Genomic DNA, 20600 nt, shown 5'->3' on the forward strand with positions numbered 1-20600 from the left:
GCACATGTTGGCTAACTGAAACTAGAATATGAAGTCATAATTGACAACTTCAAGCATATTCCAGAGATCACAGCTGTCCTCATCATTTGTGTGGTGCTGATTAGTCTCCTAGTGAAGCTTTTCTGCCTACATGTCTGTGACATAGACAGAGCTCCAGGAACAGTATCTATGGTAATTATTGGCACTGTGTAACACACATGGCATGAACAGCTTTCACCTTCTACCAGTATGCTTCTCCATTCTGGTTTGCTTTTCATGTGCAGTAACACTGATTTGGGAATTTATAGAAAAACTAAAATGCATAGGAAATTCCAGAAACTAGAAACACAGCTATTTATTTTTTCCACTTCAGTAACCAACATTAACAAAAACCAAACTAACTTCAGCAAATTTTTGTGGGCATTTAATAATTTATATTCACATAAGAAGAAATATTCAGAAAAAAAAATAAAGACAAAACTATTTTTAAAATATAAAATCATGAAGTTATTTATCTTACAAAGAGAATATGGAACATCTCCTCTTATTATTTTTATTAAAATTTGATGAAAATTATTTTGAAGGCAATATGGTATTTCCCAATTAAATATAAAAGCATTACTGCAGATACTACATATACGAAGTGAATTTAACTTTAGCCATCTTCATGTCATAGCATTGTGTTACAAGAGTAAAAATAAATGTCATAACCAGATTTAACACCTTTAGATGACCTCTAATCAGAAATGTGCCATACTACTCAAATTCCATCTGTCAAATGCTGTAAATGCAGGTAAGTAAATATAAATGTCATTAGAGAAACAAGTTATCTTACTGGGAGAAGTTCTAGGATTTTATTTTTTGACAGCTTGTAATTTGGATATCTTCCAGTGTCAACAAAACCTGTTCAAGCATGATCTTACCTTGTTTTCACTACATCAAGGGGATGCATCAGGCAAATTTCTACAAGACCTATAAATGAATAACAAAGAAAGGCCTAGTAAACATTTGTACAAACAGTAATTCAATTTTCATTGACTCCAGCAGTTTTTAAATTTGAAAGGCAATGTAAAAACCTACACATATCATTGATGACACAATATTCGTACACCTCATACATTAAACATGTGCTTCTGTAGTGTGTATAAACTTTTCGACAGTGAACAGAGTTAGTTGTTCACTGGAGTGGGCTAAGTGAGGACTTTACCTACATAATCAATTTAATCTTAGTTTTCACTCAGTTTTCTGACTTAAAAATAGTGGGAACATTTGTCTGGCATCATAAATAAATACATTAAGTCTTGTTGAGAGTAGCAAAGGAAGAGAGTTCAGGTTGGCACTTGCTTCTTTGTTGTACAAGAATAATTCCTAAGAACACTGCAGGACTGCACTGGTGGCTCAGATGCCCTTGATGCTAAGATGACAGCTGATTCCTGAGTATCTGAGCTGCAGCTTCACTGGTTCTTCGTCCTACCCTGCCCTGTGCTAATGCTGATGTGTGGTCCTGGCTTTTCCCCTTTGAGTGTGAATCTCAAGGGGCCAGTGCCAAGGTAATAAGAGAGACCTGGAAGGTCCCAAATGCACCTGTCAACACCACCTTCAAAGCTGGCTCTATTACTTTTTCTACTCACTCGACACCTGATGAAAAGTCCATACATAACCTAGGGAAAACTTTCTAGTTAAATTTCTAGGTTTGCTACTCTCCTTTTCATTTGGCATATCAGCCTCACTCCAAAGAGCAAACAAGCAGTAAAAAGATGTATTTAGCAAGACCACTGTAAAAGTGCATTTTAGAGATCTGTCAATATGCAGACAGAATAAAATCTACTACAGAAATCTTACAGAACTTTGAAGTTCTAAGAAAATACATGCATACATTCCTAGATAATAATTACAATGTCTTTGAAATTTCTGTGCCCTGGTTATTAGGACGCTAAAATGTCCACTCACTCTTTTTACCTAGTATAATAAATTCAATGCTACATCATGAAGTAACAAGTCATGAAGACTATACTTATTACAATGTTTGAATGCATTTATTTACTTTATTTATGATTATTGTAAAAATAATTACAAAGCTTTCATAATAAAGAATCTTTTGATGAGTCAGAGCTAAATTTCCAAAAATCTTGATTCAAGAAAGAATTCTTCTTCAAGTGAAAATATCTGCAAATTCCTTTCTTTAGGTATAACATAGAGTCCCACTGAAACTAAGCACACGGCACATGCTTATGTTCCACTGGATGCTCTCCTGTTTCAGATGTCACTGGCCTAAGTTCCAGACCCTGTCATCTTCCTTTAATGGCACACACCACATCTGAGCTTCATTTTCATTCTTTTTTATCATTACAGTCTAATGCATAAAGATTGAAAAACATAAAGTTTTCCAGGCAGCCCTTGATCCCTAGTTTTCTGCCACTGAGTTTGAAAGACAGTATCAGGTTAATATTTATGATCATTGTTTTGCTGTATTTTCTTTTAACTCCATGCAAGATTGTTTATTTTCAATATTGGATAAAACGAAGACAATACAGGTGATATCAGCCAATGATTATTACTGGGCAGGTATATTTATTGCTTTAATTATTGTCCAAGAATTGCTTCTATTTTACTAAAATAAGATCATATCACATTTCACATAAGGGAACCGTCCCAAAATCTATAAACTGCTCCAACAGCTGCCAACAGGTGCTTTGTGAGTGGAGCTGCAACTGAGTATTTCACTGCTGGCAGGGGGCATAGCCTATGAGTATTTCCCTTTCCAACCACCCTCCTCTTCTAAGCTCTCTTTTTCCAGCCTTCTCCCCCTCTCCCCATTTTTGATCTTCTATTCCATCTAATTTTGGCAGATAGAGCCTACAGTAGGGGGCCAAGCATGGGGCCAAGGGTTGTTCACCCTATTCTGTTTTTGCAGCATTAATGACCATTTTGGGAGAAAACTGCAGAGTGCCAGAATTTGCCTCTATTTTCTTGGTCCTTGTAGGATAATTTTTAATTCAGGCATTTTTCCAGCAACTGAATCAGATGAATTCCAAGGTCCTTGGCAAGAGCTCTGTTTTGATAAGTTCAGGATTCTATTGGTTATCTGCCTTTCTCAGTCTTTCCTTTGTCTCATCATCTAATTACACACCAGGTTTTAAACGATGTATAGTTACTTGATTTCACCAGACCAAATTCTTCAAAAGATGCAGGGATTATGACACAGCTCTCCAACGAGCACCAAAGGACTGCACACTGTGCAAGACACTAATGGAACAGCTACGAACACAAGCTACATTTTTCCATCTACTATAGTAGTCATGCAAATCATTACAACATCCTACTTGATAGCCTGCCCAGAAAGTGTGGTGGCCCTACTAAATTACAAGCACTCTGAGATGTGCTCAATAAAATAAAATATATTGCCCTTTCCTTAGCTAATGTTCATCAGCTTTATAACAAATTCAATTAGCACTATGAAAATCTAATTTACTAAACATCTCTATTAGGGTGCAATATATCTTAACTTGTCACTCTGCAGACTACTGTTTACAAACTTAAAAAAAACAAAGTAGTTAAAATAGTTACAGATACATTGTCCAAAAATACTCTAATTGTCCCATTGGGTCTCCTTGGTGATGTCACGTGCAAACTAACCCAGAGTGATATATGATGGCCTAATTATGTTTAAAACAACTCTGATCCAACTAGCTGAACAAGAGCCCAAAGGAAATATAGGAAAGAACAATTACTGGGTCACTCCAACATTTGTTGTCTTCTGGGTGGGAAAAAATTCCCTGTGAAAACCAAATAGTGACCGTAAAACAAGACATTATCAAAATCTGTGTGTTGAAGAAATAACCAGCTGTCATCATTGACATGCTCTGAGCACACACAAGTGGAACATCAACAACCAAGAAGGGAGTCCAGAATTCTATTATGTAAAACATTCTGCTCAGTAACTGAGCCCATGGAGGGAATAAAATGACAGAAAATGCTGACCCCCAAGCTGACCCTCCTCAGTAAATCATTTTCCCTTTCCCAACTAATATCTTCTGTCTAATTGTTTCCCATTATGGATTACATTACATTTCCCTCTACAAGATTCACACTTAAAGTTTCAAACCGTCAATTTCACATACATCTCCTCAACGCAAACATTTTGGTGACTGGTGGCTATATTGAGCTCCTTTGTTCCTTGTTGCTCTATTCCATCATTCATGCAAGTCTTGTATCAATAATCATACATGGCTTGAGAATACTTTGACACTGTTTAAAATGTGTTATAACAATCCATCTGGCAAAATGTGAAAGCTTGAGATTTCAGCAGCACAGGATTATAGCTCTCCTTGTATCTGCAAGGGTTTCCATACTTCATCTATTCACTGCATTGGAAGAAAAAGAATGAATTCTAGCTAACAGTTCTTGCAAAATAACACAGATAAAACCAGAACCATTTGGGCTTTGGAATGCCTTAGGAGAGTACTTATATTTTTATCTCCAGCATTTCATTGATCCTCAAAGCTATGAGCTGAAAAGTGTGAAGTGCCTGTGATGGACACTGATTTCTTTCAAAATAACCTGAGAAGCTCACCCTCTATGTGTTTTCTGCATCATACATGAACACAGATTCAACACAGACTCAAGAGAGCTGGAGCATGATCCATGTGTTAGTTCAGACAACCCCCTACAGTGTAGAAGACATTATGCACCCTCCTCCCCTTGTGTTACTCATTTCCCTGGAATAACACAGTCACTGGAGGAACACAACAGACAGGAGACTGGTCAGAGAAAATGTGGCAATAAACACATCAGGCACTGTATATTGTATAGCTGGAACAGTTGATATTTTTTTTGGCTTTTACATAGATACAGTTACAATGTATGAAATGATCATAAATATTTTATGTGCATTATACATTTCCTTCTGAGAATACAAGTCTGACAGAAAGAATCTCATGTTGATCTTTGTATCCTAATCAAAACAATGACAAATTCCTCTTAAATATGCTTTTCTCTTGGCTAAAACACTCCATTTGATGGGATGGAGCATGGACTCTCCTCCTGATTGTAACAGCACTATTTCATAAACAATCAATGCCTGGACAAAAGATCCCTGCAGTAAATTCTGCACAGGTTAATTAATTTCCATCAGATGGCTATTTGACCTAATCTTCAGAGACACATAAAGCTTTTACCTGTTCTGTAAGGGTACACCTTCCACAGAAAAGGCCCCAAAATGTTAGGTTCACTGGGCAGCCAAGGCTCAGTCCTTTCCTAGGGAAGCAGTAATGTACTGTGCCCTTCTCAATTGTAGTACATGTCAACTAGGCTTCAAGGAAAACTATACAAGAGCATGCACAGATTGTGCTGAGAAAGATCTACCTGTTAACCTTTACTTAAGAAAGTGACACTTATTTTAACTCTTGCCCAGGATTCTATTTAGTGATGTGGTATGGGATTAACTAATGGTACCCTGGAGCTCCTCACAAAGATTGGTAAGGAGCCAAATCAATGCTTTACTTAGAAAATGTGGATAAATGGAAAGTTACTCCAAAAAGTACTCCATAATGGCAGTGCTGTATTCATGAGTCATTCTTCCTCAGAGAACTAGTTTACACAGAGAAAATATACTAGAAAACATGTTAATTAAACAAATTGTTGAGTATGATTTTACCCTTGGTGTAGACAAGGATGTCTGTGTTTAAAAATGTGTTGGCTGACCACAGGAGGGTCCCAGAAGGAGCTGTTGGTTTACTGTCACATTTTAGAAGAAATGCATGCACATTTTTTTGCATGTTTACAGGAGGAGGTAGCTCATGCTCAACTTCTTGTTAGATAGCAGTTTTCCTTAACAGATGCAACCTGTCAGTGTAGCACTGCTATCTGGAATTGCTATCCCCAAAAGCAGGATTGGGAACAGTGATTACCTGGTTTTCAAAAAAAAGAAAACCAAACCACTCTAGATTTCAGCAGCTGATGGAAATTTTTGGTTTTTGGGCTATTTGTGCTGAAAGAGGTCAGTGCTCTCACAGCACTCTCCATGAAAGCAATTCAACTTGTGTTCAAATAATAATGGGTCCTTGGTTATATGGTATAGCAAACTAACATTTTAATCTTCAAGGTTTCAAGTAAAGATTCCTCAAGGTCAGGAGAATCACATCCTAGATGTGTGGAAGACAGGAGCTCAAAATGAGTGTTTCAGGCAGCATTTTGCCTGGACCAGCTCAGCCATAACCCCCTTCAGCCTGCAAGTGCCAATACACAGACATAGCTAGAAACATGCTGCTGCTCAGTGCTCGCATCAGAAATTTCAAACTGCTCATCTTTAGTGCTCACAGTTCTTAGCCAGTATCTGTTGCATTTCACTGCTGCCTGCTCCAGCTAAAGAGAACATTATTACCAAATGGGAAATTGTTCAGTTCTATTGCAAATATAAAACAAATGTAATTGTAGGGCATTATTTTTGCTGAGCTTGAAAATTGGGTTACAGCAATTAAGTGAATAAAGACAGAAAATGGTACACATCTTCTTAGTCTTACTCTGAATAAAAGACACTCAAATCTAAGTTGTGATCTATACCTGGGCACACATGCACAAAGCTTTGTATCTTTGGAAGGGCAAATTCCACCTTGAGATAATACATGTGTATACAAGTACTGAGAGGTTACTATAGTAATGATAAAATGATATTGGAAATTCAACATTTGTCAATAAGTAACGTATTGAGGAAGTATTTGTCTTGCCTCAGGCACTTTGTTGGAAAAATGAAAAAAAATAAAGCCCCCTGAGATTATTCTTATATTTTAGTTACTTTCTTCTGTCTTATCTTTATTGGATGTTCAGATTGCTGACAAACGGTCCTATCAAGCAACTGTAATTTCCTTTCACAGTAGTTCTACCCTATCAGACATTTTTCAGTCTAACACACAACGAGCTGATACATGTTGATTCAATGTTAGTGGGATAGTTGTGAATATGCTCATAAAAACCATGATGAGCAAATGTCTACCTAACTTACATTTAGCAGAATTCTGCAATATTTTATCAATATATTTCTTGCCTGAGGGGTAAAAAATATCTAGCTTTAATGTTCAAAGCATGTATGTAAACTGCTCTAAATTTAGCACAAATTTATTCATTGTTTGATTTCTACATTCAACATTCAAGGCACAATCCGTCATATCAGGAAATTATGCTCGTGCTGCCAGCAATAACCACATCTTTGTACCTACTGCTGCCTAGAATGCAGCTCTATGAATCTCTTAACATGCTTCACTTAAACTGCTCACTGCTCATTTATGTTCTCTAAGTACTGAGTAAAAACAAAGGTCATCTTCCAGTTTAATTTGATTTTTTATTTGCTGCATATTTTAACATGAAAAAATTAAGTCCTTGTTTCACAGGCCTACCAACTTGATTAACCTCATGCCTCTGGCTTGAATGATGCTCATACATTTGCCACTAGAGAAATCTATGACAATTTGGAGGACTGAGTTAATTTTAAATTATGCATAGTCAAATATATTTATAATAAGTCTAGAAGGAATTGTCAAATCAGCCAGCAAAAATCAGTGGTTCATAACAAAGAATCTTCTACTAGAGCTACATGTCTTTGGAAGAAAGGTTCTTCCAGACTCCAATAGCATATACTACTTTCACAGGGATGCAGTTCCAATTCCACTACTCACACAGAGCCTTTCTTAGGCAAAAGGCTATGTAGAAGTGTTCTTTGTATGGTAACACCCACCAAATTTGCATTTATGACATAGTCAAAAATATAGTTTTAGAATTCTAGACTTTTCACACATTTACCTGATGTTAAATACCAAAGCTGTTCCAGTGAGGCTAAATAGCATGGAGGGTTTGATTATGCAGTCAAACAAGGTGACATTTAGGTACTGACACAAGATATATGGGAGTAAAACACAGCACAAAACATTAAAAAAAGCAAATATTTTCTTCAAGTTCTTAAGTTTTACTGAGGTAATATAGCATGGGTCACCAGAATTTACCATTTAGAATGTCACAGGAATTCGATTAACTTTAACTACCATTTAAATTCATATTTTAAAATAGTAATAAAAACATTAAGAGATCAAAAACTTTTCTAAAAATACACTGAGTTGGATTCACAAATACTTCTGTGCAGAGTCGCTTTTCCCAAAATGACTAGCACAGAAGAGTTGTTTATATAGCTAAATGATCTTTTTCTTTAGTTAGTCTTTCTGATGCTATATTAGCATTAAAACTTTGTGTTATAAAATAAACACTTGCAGTTTACAAACTTCAGTATCTGAGTCTCTAGACACAAGTGAAAGTCTATATATTGTGCAAATTCTCCATAAATTTTTCAGCAAGTATTACAGGCTATTATGTCACTCAGATATGACATATTCTTTCCTTCATGTGTGTCTGAAATGGAAGTTTTTTAAACCATGACTGAAGGGACCACTGAGGTCAGCCCTGGGTTACATGATGTTTGTGTCACTACAGCTTCAGATATTTCAATGCATATTGAATCAATATTCCTGCAACAAAAATGTGTAACTGATATTTTTGTTGCTGCTATAGTAAAATGCTTCTCAGTAAACTTGTTTTCATAAGAATTTTGCCCATTCATACGTCCCAGAGCTGTTGTAATCTTCATTGCTAATGCTGATCTAAGAGCATGGACATAATTTTATTTCTTGACACATTTAAAGTTCTCTAATGAATAAAGCAAACAGCTTATGGCTGCTTGGACTGTCACTCGATTGCCCTGGAGGGTTTTAATGTCTTTAAAATAGGCCTCCTAGTTTGTATTTAACTACCTTGCCCACAGAGGTCTGAGGGGTAAGGCAGATCAAAGATGTGCTGGCAACATAAAAAGCAGCTGTCCTTCATTTACCTTTAATTAGCTACATCTGACCAGATTCTTTATGGCCTCTTTGTCACACATTCAACAGTCTATAAGCCTTCTGACCTGTCCTTAAGGACTCAACCATTACAAGAGTTTCAACAAAGTACAAATTAAAAATATGAGATACAGATCTTTGAAAAAATATTTGGTGTTGCTATAGAAATACTACCTGAGTCATTAGTAGTTTGGATTTATCTGCAAAAGCTACAAATGGCTCACTATTTGGAGTGTCAAAAAGGAATTGATGCTGAGCTTAGATCAGCTATTTCGGGTCTCTGTGTACTACTCGACATTGCAGTGAATAAATTTCACACAAGGGATCCCATAGAGAATGGAAAGCCAAGCACGTGCCTCTTTGGCCGGGACACAAAGCTGCTCTTGCAGGAGCTGTGGCACTCACTGTAAAGGAAGTCACAGACCTCCAGGCCCCCCCCTTTTCTTTTTTACCTCTACTTTGCACAGAATGCACACCAATATCAAGGAGGATTTTGAAAGGCCTGTTGCTGCTGCAGGATCAATAAGGAGTTCATGTACATTACAGCCTTGTAGTCAGGGTGTACTGAAAGCTTGTATCATCAAACTAAGGCCCTTATGGAATAAAAAAAGCTGTTTAACACAGCAGCTGGAATGTATGCTAAATTACTCAAGTTATTGGTACTTGATCACACAAGTCATTATATTAACCCACTGAGATGGACATCTTCAAATTACCTGGGTTTGTGGTTAGGTCCTTTTATGAAGGATTAACTAACAAAAGAAAAATATAGGAAAGATATACACAAAATAGAAGGGTTTCAAAATTTGATTCTGTTGTCTAAACCATCCCTTTTTATCTTCCTCTGTATGTAAAAACAATTTATAAAAACCTTAATTCTTTTTTCAGAACTGCAACCTCTCAGGCTTCCCCAGGAAACGTTTAGCAAACCTTCCAAGGACTTTGTGATGAGGTACATAAATAATCAAATAACCTACCTCAATGAATGTACATCAGCTAGCAGGTGTGGCTGGAAGCCTTATTCTTCAAGAAAAGACTCTACTTTGAGCAGCACACAGAAGTAACTTTCTCCCCAAGACCACAAAGCTTGAGGGATTACTGTTGCACCTCAGCCTTACTCTCACAATTCTTTTCTAGCACACAGTGTACATGCACTGTATACAGTGCTTGACCCAGTGTATAGCTGACAGACTTACTCTTCATTTATTACAAAGGCATGCAGCTTTCCTCTCTCATTTAAAAGATTTTATTTAAACCAGGAGTCAAATCTATTTCCATATGTAACTAAAGGAGAAATATGCATGAATAAATAAAGTTAGAGGACTTAAAAACCAATTAAACTTGCTTACTTTTGTCCCATAATTCCTAAAGTCAAGAATAATTGAACACTTATAAACGAAATGTGGATTTTTTTCATGCTTTTTACCACAAATATAAAGACATATTGAAGTACACAGATGTATGAATAATGAAATGTGAGTAGCAGTTTCAGTTCTGGTGAAGAAACAAACAGAGATACACAAGGAAATGCTGAATCTGTAATATAGATAAGGGCAATTTTCCACGTACTAGTCCATGTTACACTGAAACTGCATCACCCTTGACTGGGACTCTCCTGGAATTACAAAAACTGTCAAAGAAACAGATTGCCCAAAGAAAACCTAACTGCAGGAATAGGAATGGTCCTATTACCATTACAAAGTACTTACATAATGTAGATGAAAAACTTATTTTTCTTCTGAATCAACAAAAGTAAATAATTCTTCTGGGTAAAAAATATCTAAACAGTTTAAAAACCCATAAAAATTTTTGTTTAAAATATACATGCAAGACATGCAGTTGATGCACTGTTGCATCAACTACTGCTTGAGACCCTTAGAGCAGTCAGCTTTGGAATGGCTGCTGAAGTGAGCAACACTGCAAATAAGCAGAAGTGCAAAAAATGTATTGTGAAGTATCTTCCTCTGGGGGAAACCATGCAGTCACAATGTGCCCAGATATGCTAGGGTGAGGTCTCACTCATTTTCTTCGCTAAATTTCAATGGCTTCAATTTCCTGCTTTTATGGGAAATATGTTTCAGAACTATCAAGGAGAAGCAATTCCTGTTTGAAAACTTCCTTTTTGTTCAAGATCTATTAATAATATTTTAGACAAAATACACTCCAAAATAAAGTATATATGCTGTAAAACACTACTTATGACTATAAACATATGTTTCAAATCAGTAATTTTATATGAAAATACATGAAATTTGGCAAAAATAATAGCTAACATTTCATCAGGGAAAGCTCGGTATTGAATGTCCATTGCCTGGAAAATGAGACAACTGACCACAAAAAAAAGGGAAAAATTCCAAAAGTAGTTTATAATGATATGTAGGTTTGAAGAATTGCTGCACCTTAACATATCAAAATGTCTTCATTTTAGTTTTGTGAACTGGCTTTCTAGCACCCTTTGCTAATCTGTATTTGAATGACTTATGAAAAAGTTTTGGGTCCCATCAAGATAGTTGAAGAGCTTTTTCCAAACTCTCCCCTAGTTGCTGCAATATAAACGGAACAATCCATGGTGGGGTTTACGTCCATTTCAGTAGTTGTAACATTACACATTGACAGAAGAACACACTACTTTCAAAAGTTAATTGATGTGTTACCAGTTTTAAGTTTGGGTTTTCATTACGAAATCTGTACTTATTTGCAGGCAGTGCCAAGCAATTTCCTCATACTTTACACAAGTAACTAGAAAGTGAATATTTTTGCAATACAAAAAAACCCCAAACCTGATCTTTGTCTTACTGCTGTCCAAAATTTCCACTGATGCTGTAACTTTATCTTTTTTTTTCTTTCTATAATGGAGATAGGATCAAATTCCAAAAGATGTCTTTAGAAGAATATACTAAAATTTTATGTATCCAAGTAAAGTAGTACTGTGATACATGTAGTTCTGCAAAGAGATCAAAAACTAGATGCATCTTTCTTTCTCTTCTCCAACATCCCACCAATGTTAACAACCCTTACTATAGGACTAAAATACAAAATTCATCCCAAATACAAGATGAGGCCTGACACAACTCTTTAAATATTAAGATATTCAGGAGTGAACTCCCTGCTTATTAGAATAGAAGCATTTTCTCAATATTTCAGAGAAGGTCTATATGTATACTAGAATGAACCAGATTATTGGTGTCAACTAAAACACACTGGTCAATTATCAAGTACCTGTGGATGGAATAAAAAAATATAAATTATTTTCTTGAGTGTGACCTGTATATACAAAGATGTCAAATATTCAAAGGTCTTCTGCTGCATGCATTTTTTGTTGAATTCTATGTTGTGGCAACAGGTGATGACAGCACCACTATTATGTGTTATTTTAGCAGTCACTGGTCTTCCCAGTATTTTTCACCACTCCCATCTGCTGGCAGTGTATAATGGCAAAGATTCAAGAGAAATCCTCTATGAAGCTGATTGTTAACTGGGAAATGTCAACATGCAAAGCCATGTTTAGAATTAACCTGTCTTTAACATTTTCAGGCGCCCACACCCTCTCTTCTTTCCAAACCTTAATTACATCAGCAGCTTGACAGCATTAAAACAAAACAAAACAAAAATGCAAAGAAGTAGAAGGGAAAAAGGTATAGCTCTCTTTAACACAAATATAGAACAATAATCCTCCAACAGAGGTACAGAGGCTGGTAACACTGAACTTGCCAAGAGATAAATGTCTTAAAAAATAAATACCACCAGTTAAGAAGGAATAATTTTCCACTAAAAGTATGAGGACTTACCGCCACTGACTGTAATGACAGAAATTTTCAACTTCTTCCTTTGGGAAAATACCTGATTTTTACTGGTCAGTAATTATGTATGTAACTGGATTCTTAAGGATCTTTTCTTGTAGAAGATACATTTTCTCCACTGATTGTTTTAAAATGAGATCCCTTTGCAGAACAAAATGAACCCTCAAAACAAGCAAGGATGCTAAAATCTCCCTGTGGATTTCTTTAATACATGCTTTAATCACTGACAGTCGTCAGCTACATGGCAATTAAAAAAGGATAACTCTAAGTCTTGATGTAGTTACAGTATCTTTAGAGGTTTTTTTTGCCTGAAAAAAATGCCTCTGCCATGGTGTAGTGGGCCACACTACTTTTGATACTCATAAAGAAACTCTGTATCCCTTAATGTCCATACTTCCCTTGCAAAAATATGTGTGTCAGAGCCAAGTAGTGTAATGCAATCAGCATCTGAAAAGTGTTCTACACATCCAAGTTTCTGGCATCTAAACAGTGGATATCCTGAAATGCACTTCAAAGTGCACTTCAAAGTCAATTCATTGTTCAAACCTCTCCTCTCCACACCATTGATCCATCCTCCTCTCACAATAAAAAAAAAAAAACAAACAAACAAAGAGGAAAATCAGAGTTCCTGTATACTGGCAAGTTCAAGTGCTGTCCTCCTCACAAACTGAGAAAACTAGGAATAAACAGACCCTGCAAGATCCACCCTGTAAGAATCAAAACCAGTTTGAGTGCTTGCAGAAGGCAAATGCTGACATATGCTTCTATATTGTGACATCAAAGAAGCAAAATTCCCTGCAAAGTTCCTGAAGATACAGCATTTGCATTTTACATTACTATTAGAGCACTGTGACTAATAGACCAAATTAATTAATTTAATTACTTTTGCTACCTTTCTATATCTATATTTTGAAACAATTTAACACAACTGAAAAAAAAAATGACAAGATTAAGCAATTAGTGCTGAGGCTCCAAAATACCTAAATTACATATGTTTTCAGTTAAAACCAGACTTTGTCTTATCCTTTCATTTGGACTCCTTTTGCTTGTTAGGGTTTGGAGAATGCTTGGTGAACTGAAAGCAGAGCAGACAGCTTTCCCTACTGAAAAGGTAGGGAATAGAGATTTTTGGGAAGAGAGAAAACGTTTCTTTGCTTGTTTTCCTGAACTGCCAGAGAACATAGCCTACTCTCTTTTAGAGCTAATTCTCTGATCAGTTTTGATGTGATATCAAAGAAATAGAAGACACAAAATAGCTTTTTGTGCAGCTCATCTTATGCTGTTGCATCACACCACAGGCACCATGAATTCAACAGGGACTGTTGGGTGAGACTAAGGTCTGATTAGAGGATAGATCCATAGATCCATGGAGTTTTGCAGTGTCAGGAAGCCACTGTTCTCATCTATATCTGATATTTGTTTCAGAATTCCCTGCTTTCACAGTTCTTTGCAGCTTCTGGCACTCAGCCACATATGGTATTGTCAGTATGCAGACTTAGAAGTCCAAAGACTGGTCACCCTTTACAGGGAAAGCAGGAAAGAAAAGCTAATTTAGGACAGCAGGAGGTTGTAATAGGAGGAAGGCATGGGAAAATTCTGGGACTTGAAGAAAGAAAACTGAATTCAGCAATGCCAGATAGTGTTTGCACATGAAATCTCACAGAAGGAACCAGTGGTGCAGTTTTGGTCAAAAGCCACACGTAAAACTGCATGTAGTGGTGTGGGGCAAACACCAGCACAGGCTGAAGCAAGGCTCCCAATGTCCACACTGAGCTATGCAGAAACTGGAAGCTTTCTACTGATGAAGAGTGTCAGGGCAGCAGTGTCAGACACTGCTTTAAACAGACACTTGCTCACTGACTGTCCTTAAGCACAAGTGTGAAACGGCAACACTGAAAATTCAGTCTGCAACAGAGAGAATTCTTGCTGCAGCTGCTGATGACAGCTATTAGTGATTTAAATTTTGTTATGTGCTTTTCTTGAACATTTGATTTTGTGCACCTCTACACTGGTTATTTTTGTTTTGCATGAAATCATGGCATAATATAGTTTGGGAGAGACCTCCATTTAGTCTTGTATAAAATCCTGGTCTGCTCCACTCTGGTGCTATCCACAGTATTGCTTCCCATGCAACATCAGTGGTTACTGGCTGCCAGCTGGACACTGCATCACTGATTGCAATTCCTACAGGCCAGCAGTTCAGTCAATTTCTAACTCAGTGACCTCTGGTCCAGCTCACAACTCACCAACACTGTGACAATGAGTCCACAAGAGACTTAAACATCTTACTAAAGTCTGAGTATGCAATAGCCACCATCCTCCCCTTGTACACAAAGCAAGGCATCTCATTAATGTATGATTAGTTACTGTAAAAACTGGGAGACCAAAGACTTAGTTATACAGATTGCTTTGAGAAGAGATGCAATCCCTAATGGGAATAGTCTTTCACTTGCTTAAATAAAATCAGGCCTTTAACATATTTGCTCTTATTCTTATTTTATTTGTGATTTGGGTCTAACAGTTGGATATTACCTAAAGAACTTTTTAAAACAAACTAGGAGTAATTAAATGAAATGTAATTAATGTAATTGTGGGATACATAGGCTGTTTGACTTTTATCAATCTTAGTGTCATAAATCACTGAAAAATATGTTCACTATAACGGAGCAAATCTTACATTTTAATTAGGGCAAACACATAAATTAAATCTTGGAGTTTGTTTGGTTTTAATTTCCAAATCCCTCTTTTCCCTCTATGCAATATATATTCAGCATTTTTCATCCTCCATTTCTGTCTGCATCTGGCATGACAGATAAAGAGAAACCTCAAGTTACAAAACATGAAAATTCTGTAAGACTTGAAAAAGCATGAAACGACAGTTTGAAAACTTTGAAATTAGCAGGCTCAGAGAACAGTCAGTTTTTAATATCTAATTGTTTTGATATTCCTTATATTCCACACTCACAGCTTCATGCTGCAGATACTTTAAGTAAGCTACCTGATCTGGTGGAAGGTGTCCCTGCCCATGTCAGATGGGTTAGAACTAGATGATCTTTAAGGTCCCTTCAAAATGAGGCCATTCCACGAATCTATGATGTCTAATTTGTAGGCTGGATGTTCTTGTCTTGGATAGCCCATGAGTATCAAATGAGTCTGTTCATTCAGAGCTAATTCCAAGAATTCATTCTTGCAGGAACCATAGAAGTCCTTCAGAAGACCATCCCCAGGAGCCCTACACTCTGGAACTATTCCACTAGGAAAGTCTGTGAGACAGCAGCCCTGCACTGAGCTGCAGGAGAGAACTGAAACTTGATACTTAAACTGGAGAGGATATAATCTGTGGAGCTAATTACCACTGGTTTTATGGTATATGTATAAGCACATGAATAAACACTTTGTATATGTTGCAGGGTCCTTAATTTATAAATGGTCTAGATTGCAACTTTTATTTGGTTTCCTACCATGAGGCCCAATAAAGAAAATGTCACTGTTTTCCTCCAAAATAATGGCTGGTACCTCTGCACCTGACCGTAATCACTGTAGAAGCCTGTACAGAACAGCAACCCAGTTCTGACTACAAATGTTTGGAAAAAAGCAGATTTTAAATGGAAAGCTGTTCCGAGGAAAGCAACACACCTTCCTGAGCTATTAGCCTAATTTAAACAATAGCATTCATCGACCTAATTTGGTACCAAAGCATTCCTCCTCAGATAAGCAAACAAGCATCTGCTACCACTTCAAAAATAGTAGGAATTTTGAAGAAGTAAAGAAGCTAAAAGGACAGCAAACAGCAATTTTTCTTTTAACTTAAGTACAATATGTTTTTTAAAACTCAACATTATTAAGGGCTATCAAAACTGCAAAGATTTTTTTTCCCCTCTCTCTTGTAAACTAAACCATTAAGACATTTTCTCTATTAAATGGTATTTGAATAGTGATTTGCCATGGATATCATCATGTTTCAGTCAAAGTTCAGATGTTACGTTTTGCATCTTTGCAGAGCAATGTTGAATCTGTGCTATACAGCAGACTTCTGCATAGAACATAAACACTAACCAGAACAATATTCCTGCATGAATCATAGAATGGTTGGGTTGGAAGAGACTTTAAAGGTCATTTAGCTCCAATCCCCTTGCCATGGGCAAGGATACCACTCCCTAGATCAGATTGCTCAGGACCATCCAGCCTGGATTTGAACACTTCCAGGAATGGGATATCCACAACCTCTCTGGGCAACATGCTCCAGCACCTCTGAGCAAAGAATTTCTTCCTAACATCTAGCTGAACCTTGCACTCTTTCACTTTAGAGCCACTGCCCCTTGTCCTGTCACTATCCATCCATATAAAAATCCCCTTTCCCTCCTTTTTATAATCCCCCTTATGTTACTAGAAGGCCACAATGAGATTTACCCAGACCCTTCTCTTCTCCATGCTGAACAACTCCAGATCCCTCCACCCACCTTTGTAGGAGAGGTAGTCCAGCCCCCAATCATTCTTGTACCCCTCCTCTGGGCCTGCTCTTTCTTGTGCAGAAGACTCCAGACCTGGTGGGGTCTCATGAGGGCAGAGCTGAGGGGCAGAATCACCTCCTTCACCCTGCTGCTCCCACTGCTTTTGATGCAGCCCAGGATGCAGCTCTCCCCATGGTCTGCAAGTGCAGGCTGTTGGTTCATGTCCAGCTTTTCACCCTGGGAATTCCCAAATCCTTCTCCACAGGGCTGTTCTCAAAGACTTCTTGTCCGAGTCTGCTGTTTTAGCTGATATTGCACATTAGCCGACATCCAAGGAATCTGGCAATGCATTATACATTTTATATATATATATATATATAAAATAATACATTATATAATGGTAACAAAAAGGGTAAAACTTCAGTAATGATAGTTTAACCCAGGTCACCTACAGAATTCACATGGCTACAGCTGTACTCAAACTTTGCACACTTGGCACCTGATAACTGCCTAGTCTTTCTCCCTTCTCTACATTTAAATTTATGACTGCTATCCACCTGTTGTATCTTGCCATTTTTTGTGAACGATGAATCAGACTGTAGTTGTATATGTAAAGCTCAGCAGTAAGAACCAAAATAACTCACAGCCTTGATTTACCAATGCTGTTATTTCTGAATAAACAGTATTTTCCAATCTGACATCTTATGCCTTACTGCTTTCTTTTCATTAAAACATATTTGTTTCCAGTTGAAGACCCTTTTTCTCCCCTGAAAGACATTAGAAAACACATTACATGTTCTCCAAAAGCACAAATAAATATTTAAGACCTGCATATTCTTGTTGTTCCCTGAAGATCTTTTGCGACACTGTCATTCATTAGCTTGCTCTGGGCCATTACATTTCTACACATTTTACTTATATTGGCACACAGCCAGCACTGACTGCTCAGCTCTAGAAAGCCCACATGTTTTTGTACTTTTTGAAACTAGCATGACAACCATTCTGAAGAGTAGCTCTCACCTGCTACGTTAAACTGTAAAACCATGAACATTGATGCTCTTCTCTCTCTATTTAGTGCTGAAAGTGAAACTATTTTTTCAGGTGCAACAAGAGCCATATGAAATCTCCCTAATGTGTAGACATTCTGTACCATGTTTTTAGTGGAACAGATCCATTAAACTTATCTAGAAAAGTAAAAGGTAAATTCAAGTTTAAAAATAGAACCTTGTGTATATTGCTGGACAAAAATCATTGCTCTGACAAATGCTGGGTAGTACTTGTCTCTTTCTCAACTTACAAAGAGACTGAGAAGAAATGCAGCAAGAAAGATCCTTTGTGCAGAGGGAACCACAACAGTTTTCCTTCAAAATATGAATGAATCATAACTGACTGATGAAAACTGGGGAAATACTGAACTTCAAACAGTATCATAGATCTGTAAAACTAGGAAAATATACATAGTTTACTTAGTTTGCACATAAATATGTAAAAACTATTAACTTCAATATATACTGCCCGAATAAATTCTTAGACTGTATGTGCTAACTAAGCATGAGAATTACCTGGATTCAAATAATTAGTCAAAGCCCTCAAGAAATACAATGTGAAGATTTTTATTTAACTACACTTTTTTTTCCTACCTCTAACAAACTCCCTGAAAAGGGCAGGAGGAAAACTGAGGCTTTAATATAATCCCACTGGGATTTTCAAAGTAAAGCAAATGGTGTAAAATGCTTTTCTACTGAAAATGCTTCTACCAGTTCTCCACTGACTACTCCACTAAGTTTGTCTTCCTCTGATGTTTCCTTTCTTGCTGCTTCTGAGCCATTTAATGGCAGGTATTCTCTTTAAACTGTGGTACTCAGAATTATCACTCAAATCAAGTTTCTAAATCCATTTCCTGTGTATTAATTGCTTACATTACTCGAGAAACTAAGAACTAAGGTGATTAAAAGAAAGTAACCCTCATTTGTGCATACTTATAGGCACTGACCTCCTGAAAATCTGACCCAACCTAAATATTTGGATATTTAAGTTTATGAACTTATCCAGACAAAAAATGAATACCAAGTTTTCAGGAAAATGCTGTGATCTTTCTGGATAAAGAACTAATTTGATACACTAGAAAAATAACTAATATATACAGATACAGATTTTTAAAAAACAATTTCTTTCATTTTTCCACATTTAAATTTGAAAATTAGTAATTAATTGAAAAATTGGTATTTGTCTTTTCTTCAATTAAACTAGCTAAATATTAATTAGAGCTCATAATTACACTTTTTTACTTAGGTCACTACCTGCAGGTTTTCCAGAAATGTTTCTGACTGAAGAGGATTCCTCCACTATTACTTGTGCTTCAAAGTATATTGATCAGCAAGAGTCCTGACAGATAAGTTTTTAACAGGAGATAACTTCTCTTTTTTTGAATAATGTTTACTTCAGAGGGGAAGTTTAAATAAAGTGCCATTTATGGCACAATGCATTATGATTATTGTAGTTGGAAAAAAACACTATTCCATAAACAAACTGCATGATGCGAAATAAAAAATAAACACAGCAGTTCTACATTCAGAGGCTGTGTTGTAACATAACACTGGCTGGTGATCCTGGTAAAATTTCAAAATTGAAGTACCTCTACAAATGGAGAAATCCTCTGAGGTAATTTTCTTGGTAGGTTGGCATTGTTCTCTTTCCTTCCAGTCTGCCTGACTTTGCTAAGACTCTGCTAAGACTCTTCCTGATGCTTTTCCCATACTTGACACTTTTGTATTTGAGTGCACCTTGTTTCTTTAACCAAGAGAGAGGTAACCCAAAGGTAGAATACAAATACAGATATAAAAGATCAAATTTGGTAAGGTGCAAATGCATGTCACGCTGGAATGTATGTAACATAAAAATCTATAAATGAGCACCGTAGTCATTACATTTGTCCTTTACTCTTCCAATCTGAACTATTCAGATCAGTAAAAGGAATTGTGCAACAGAACATTGTGTAGAACGACACAGTGCACAGCTGAGGAATAATATGGCATCTTTGAAAATCAGTTATGTCTGAGAGCCCAATGGAATCAACATGGGAGGATTAAAACATTTTTACAAGTCAGTTTCATATTTTTATACTCTTTCATATATATTTATTTATTATGTATACTGCATATGTATTTAGGTTCATAGATAAATGTAGTCCAAGTTATAACTATATTTTATATAGTCAAATATACTACTTATATGGTTCTATTTTTGCACTCACAACACAGTGAATAAATGCATTCAGAAAGTTTGAAATATCACATAGTGGTACCACTTCTGACTGAAAGGGAAGTCAGTAGCCTGAAGAAACCTCATTAAAATTCTGGATATAATCAGAAGACTAGATTCCAACACAATTCTTCTTCAACACAGCAAATTCCTTGATTCAAATTTACATATCCAGAACAATAAATACTAGTCCTAGAAAAGATGCTGCTCCTTTGCATGACCAGAAAAGTATT

The 20600-nt window shown here is 36.5% G+C and overlaps 1 protein-coding gene across 2 annotated transcripts in view; it reads right to left on the bottom strand.

Annotated features, from left to right (window-relative positions):
* Positions 1–20600, bottom strand: part of SLC25A21 (solute carrier family 25 member 21) — a 231744-nt gene that overhangs the window by 97805 nt on the left and 113339 nt on the right. For both annotated transcript variants that reach the window (XM_059474476.1, XM_059474477.1), the window contains exon 2: positions 903–951. In XM_059474476.1, coding sequence (XP_059330459.1) covers positions 903–951 — 49 coding nt within the window. The remainder of the gene's footprint in view (positions 1–902; positions 952–20600) is intronic.

The sequence above is a fragment of the Ammospiza nelsoni genome, chromosome 6 (assembly GCF_027579445.1).
Source record: "Ammospiza nelsoni isolate bAmmNel1 chromosome 6, bAmmNel1.pri, whole genome shotgun sequence".
Lineage (NCBI taxonomy): Eukaryota > Metazoa > Chordata > Aves > Passeriformes > Passerellidae > Ammospiza > Ammospiza nelsoni.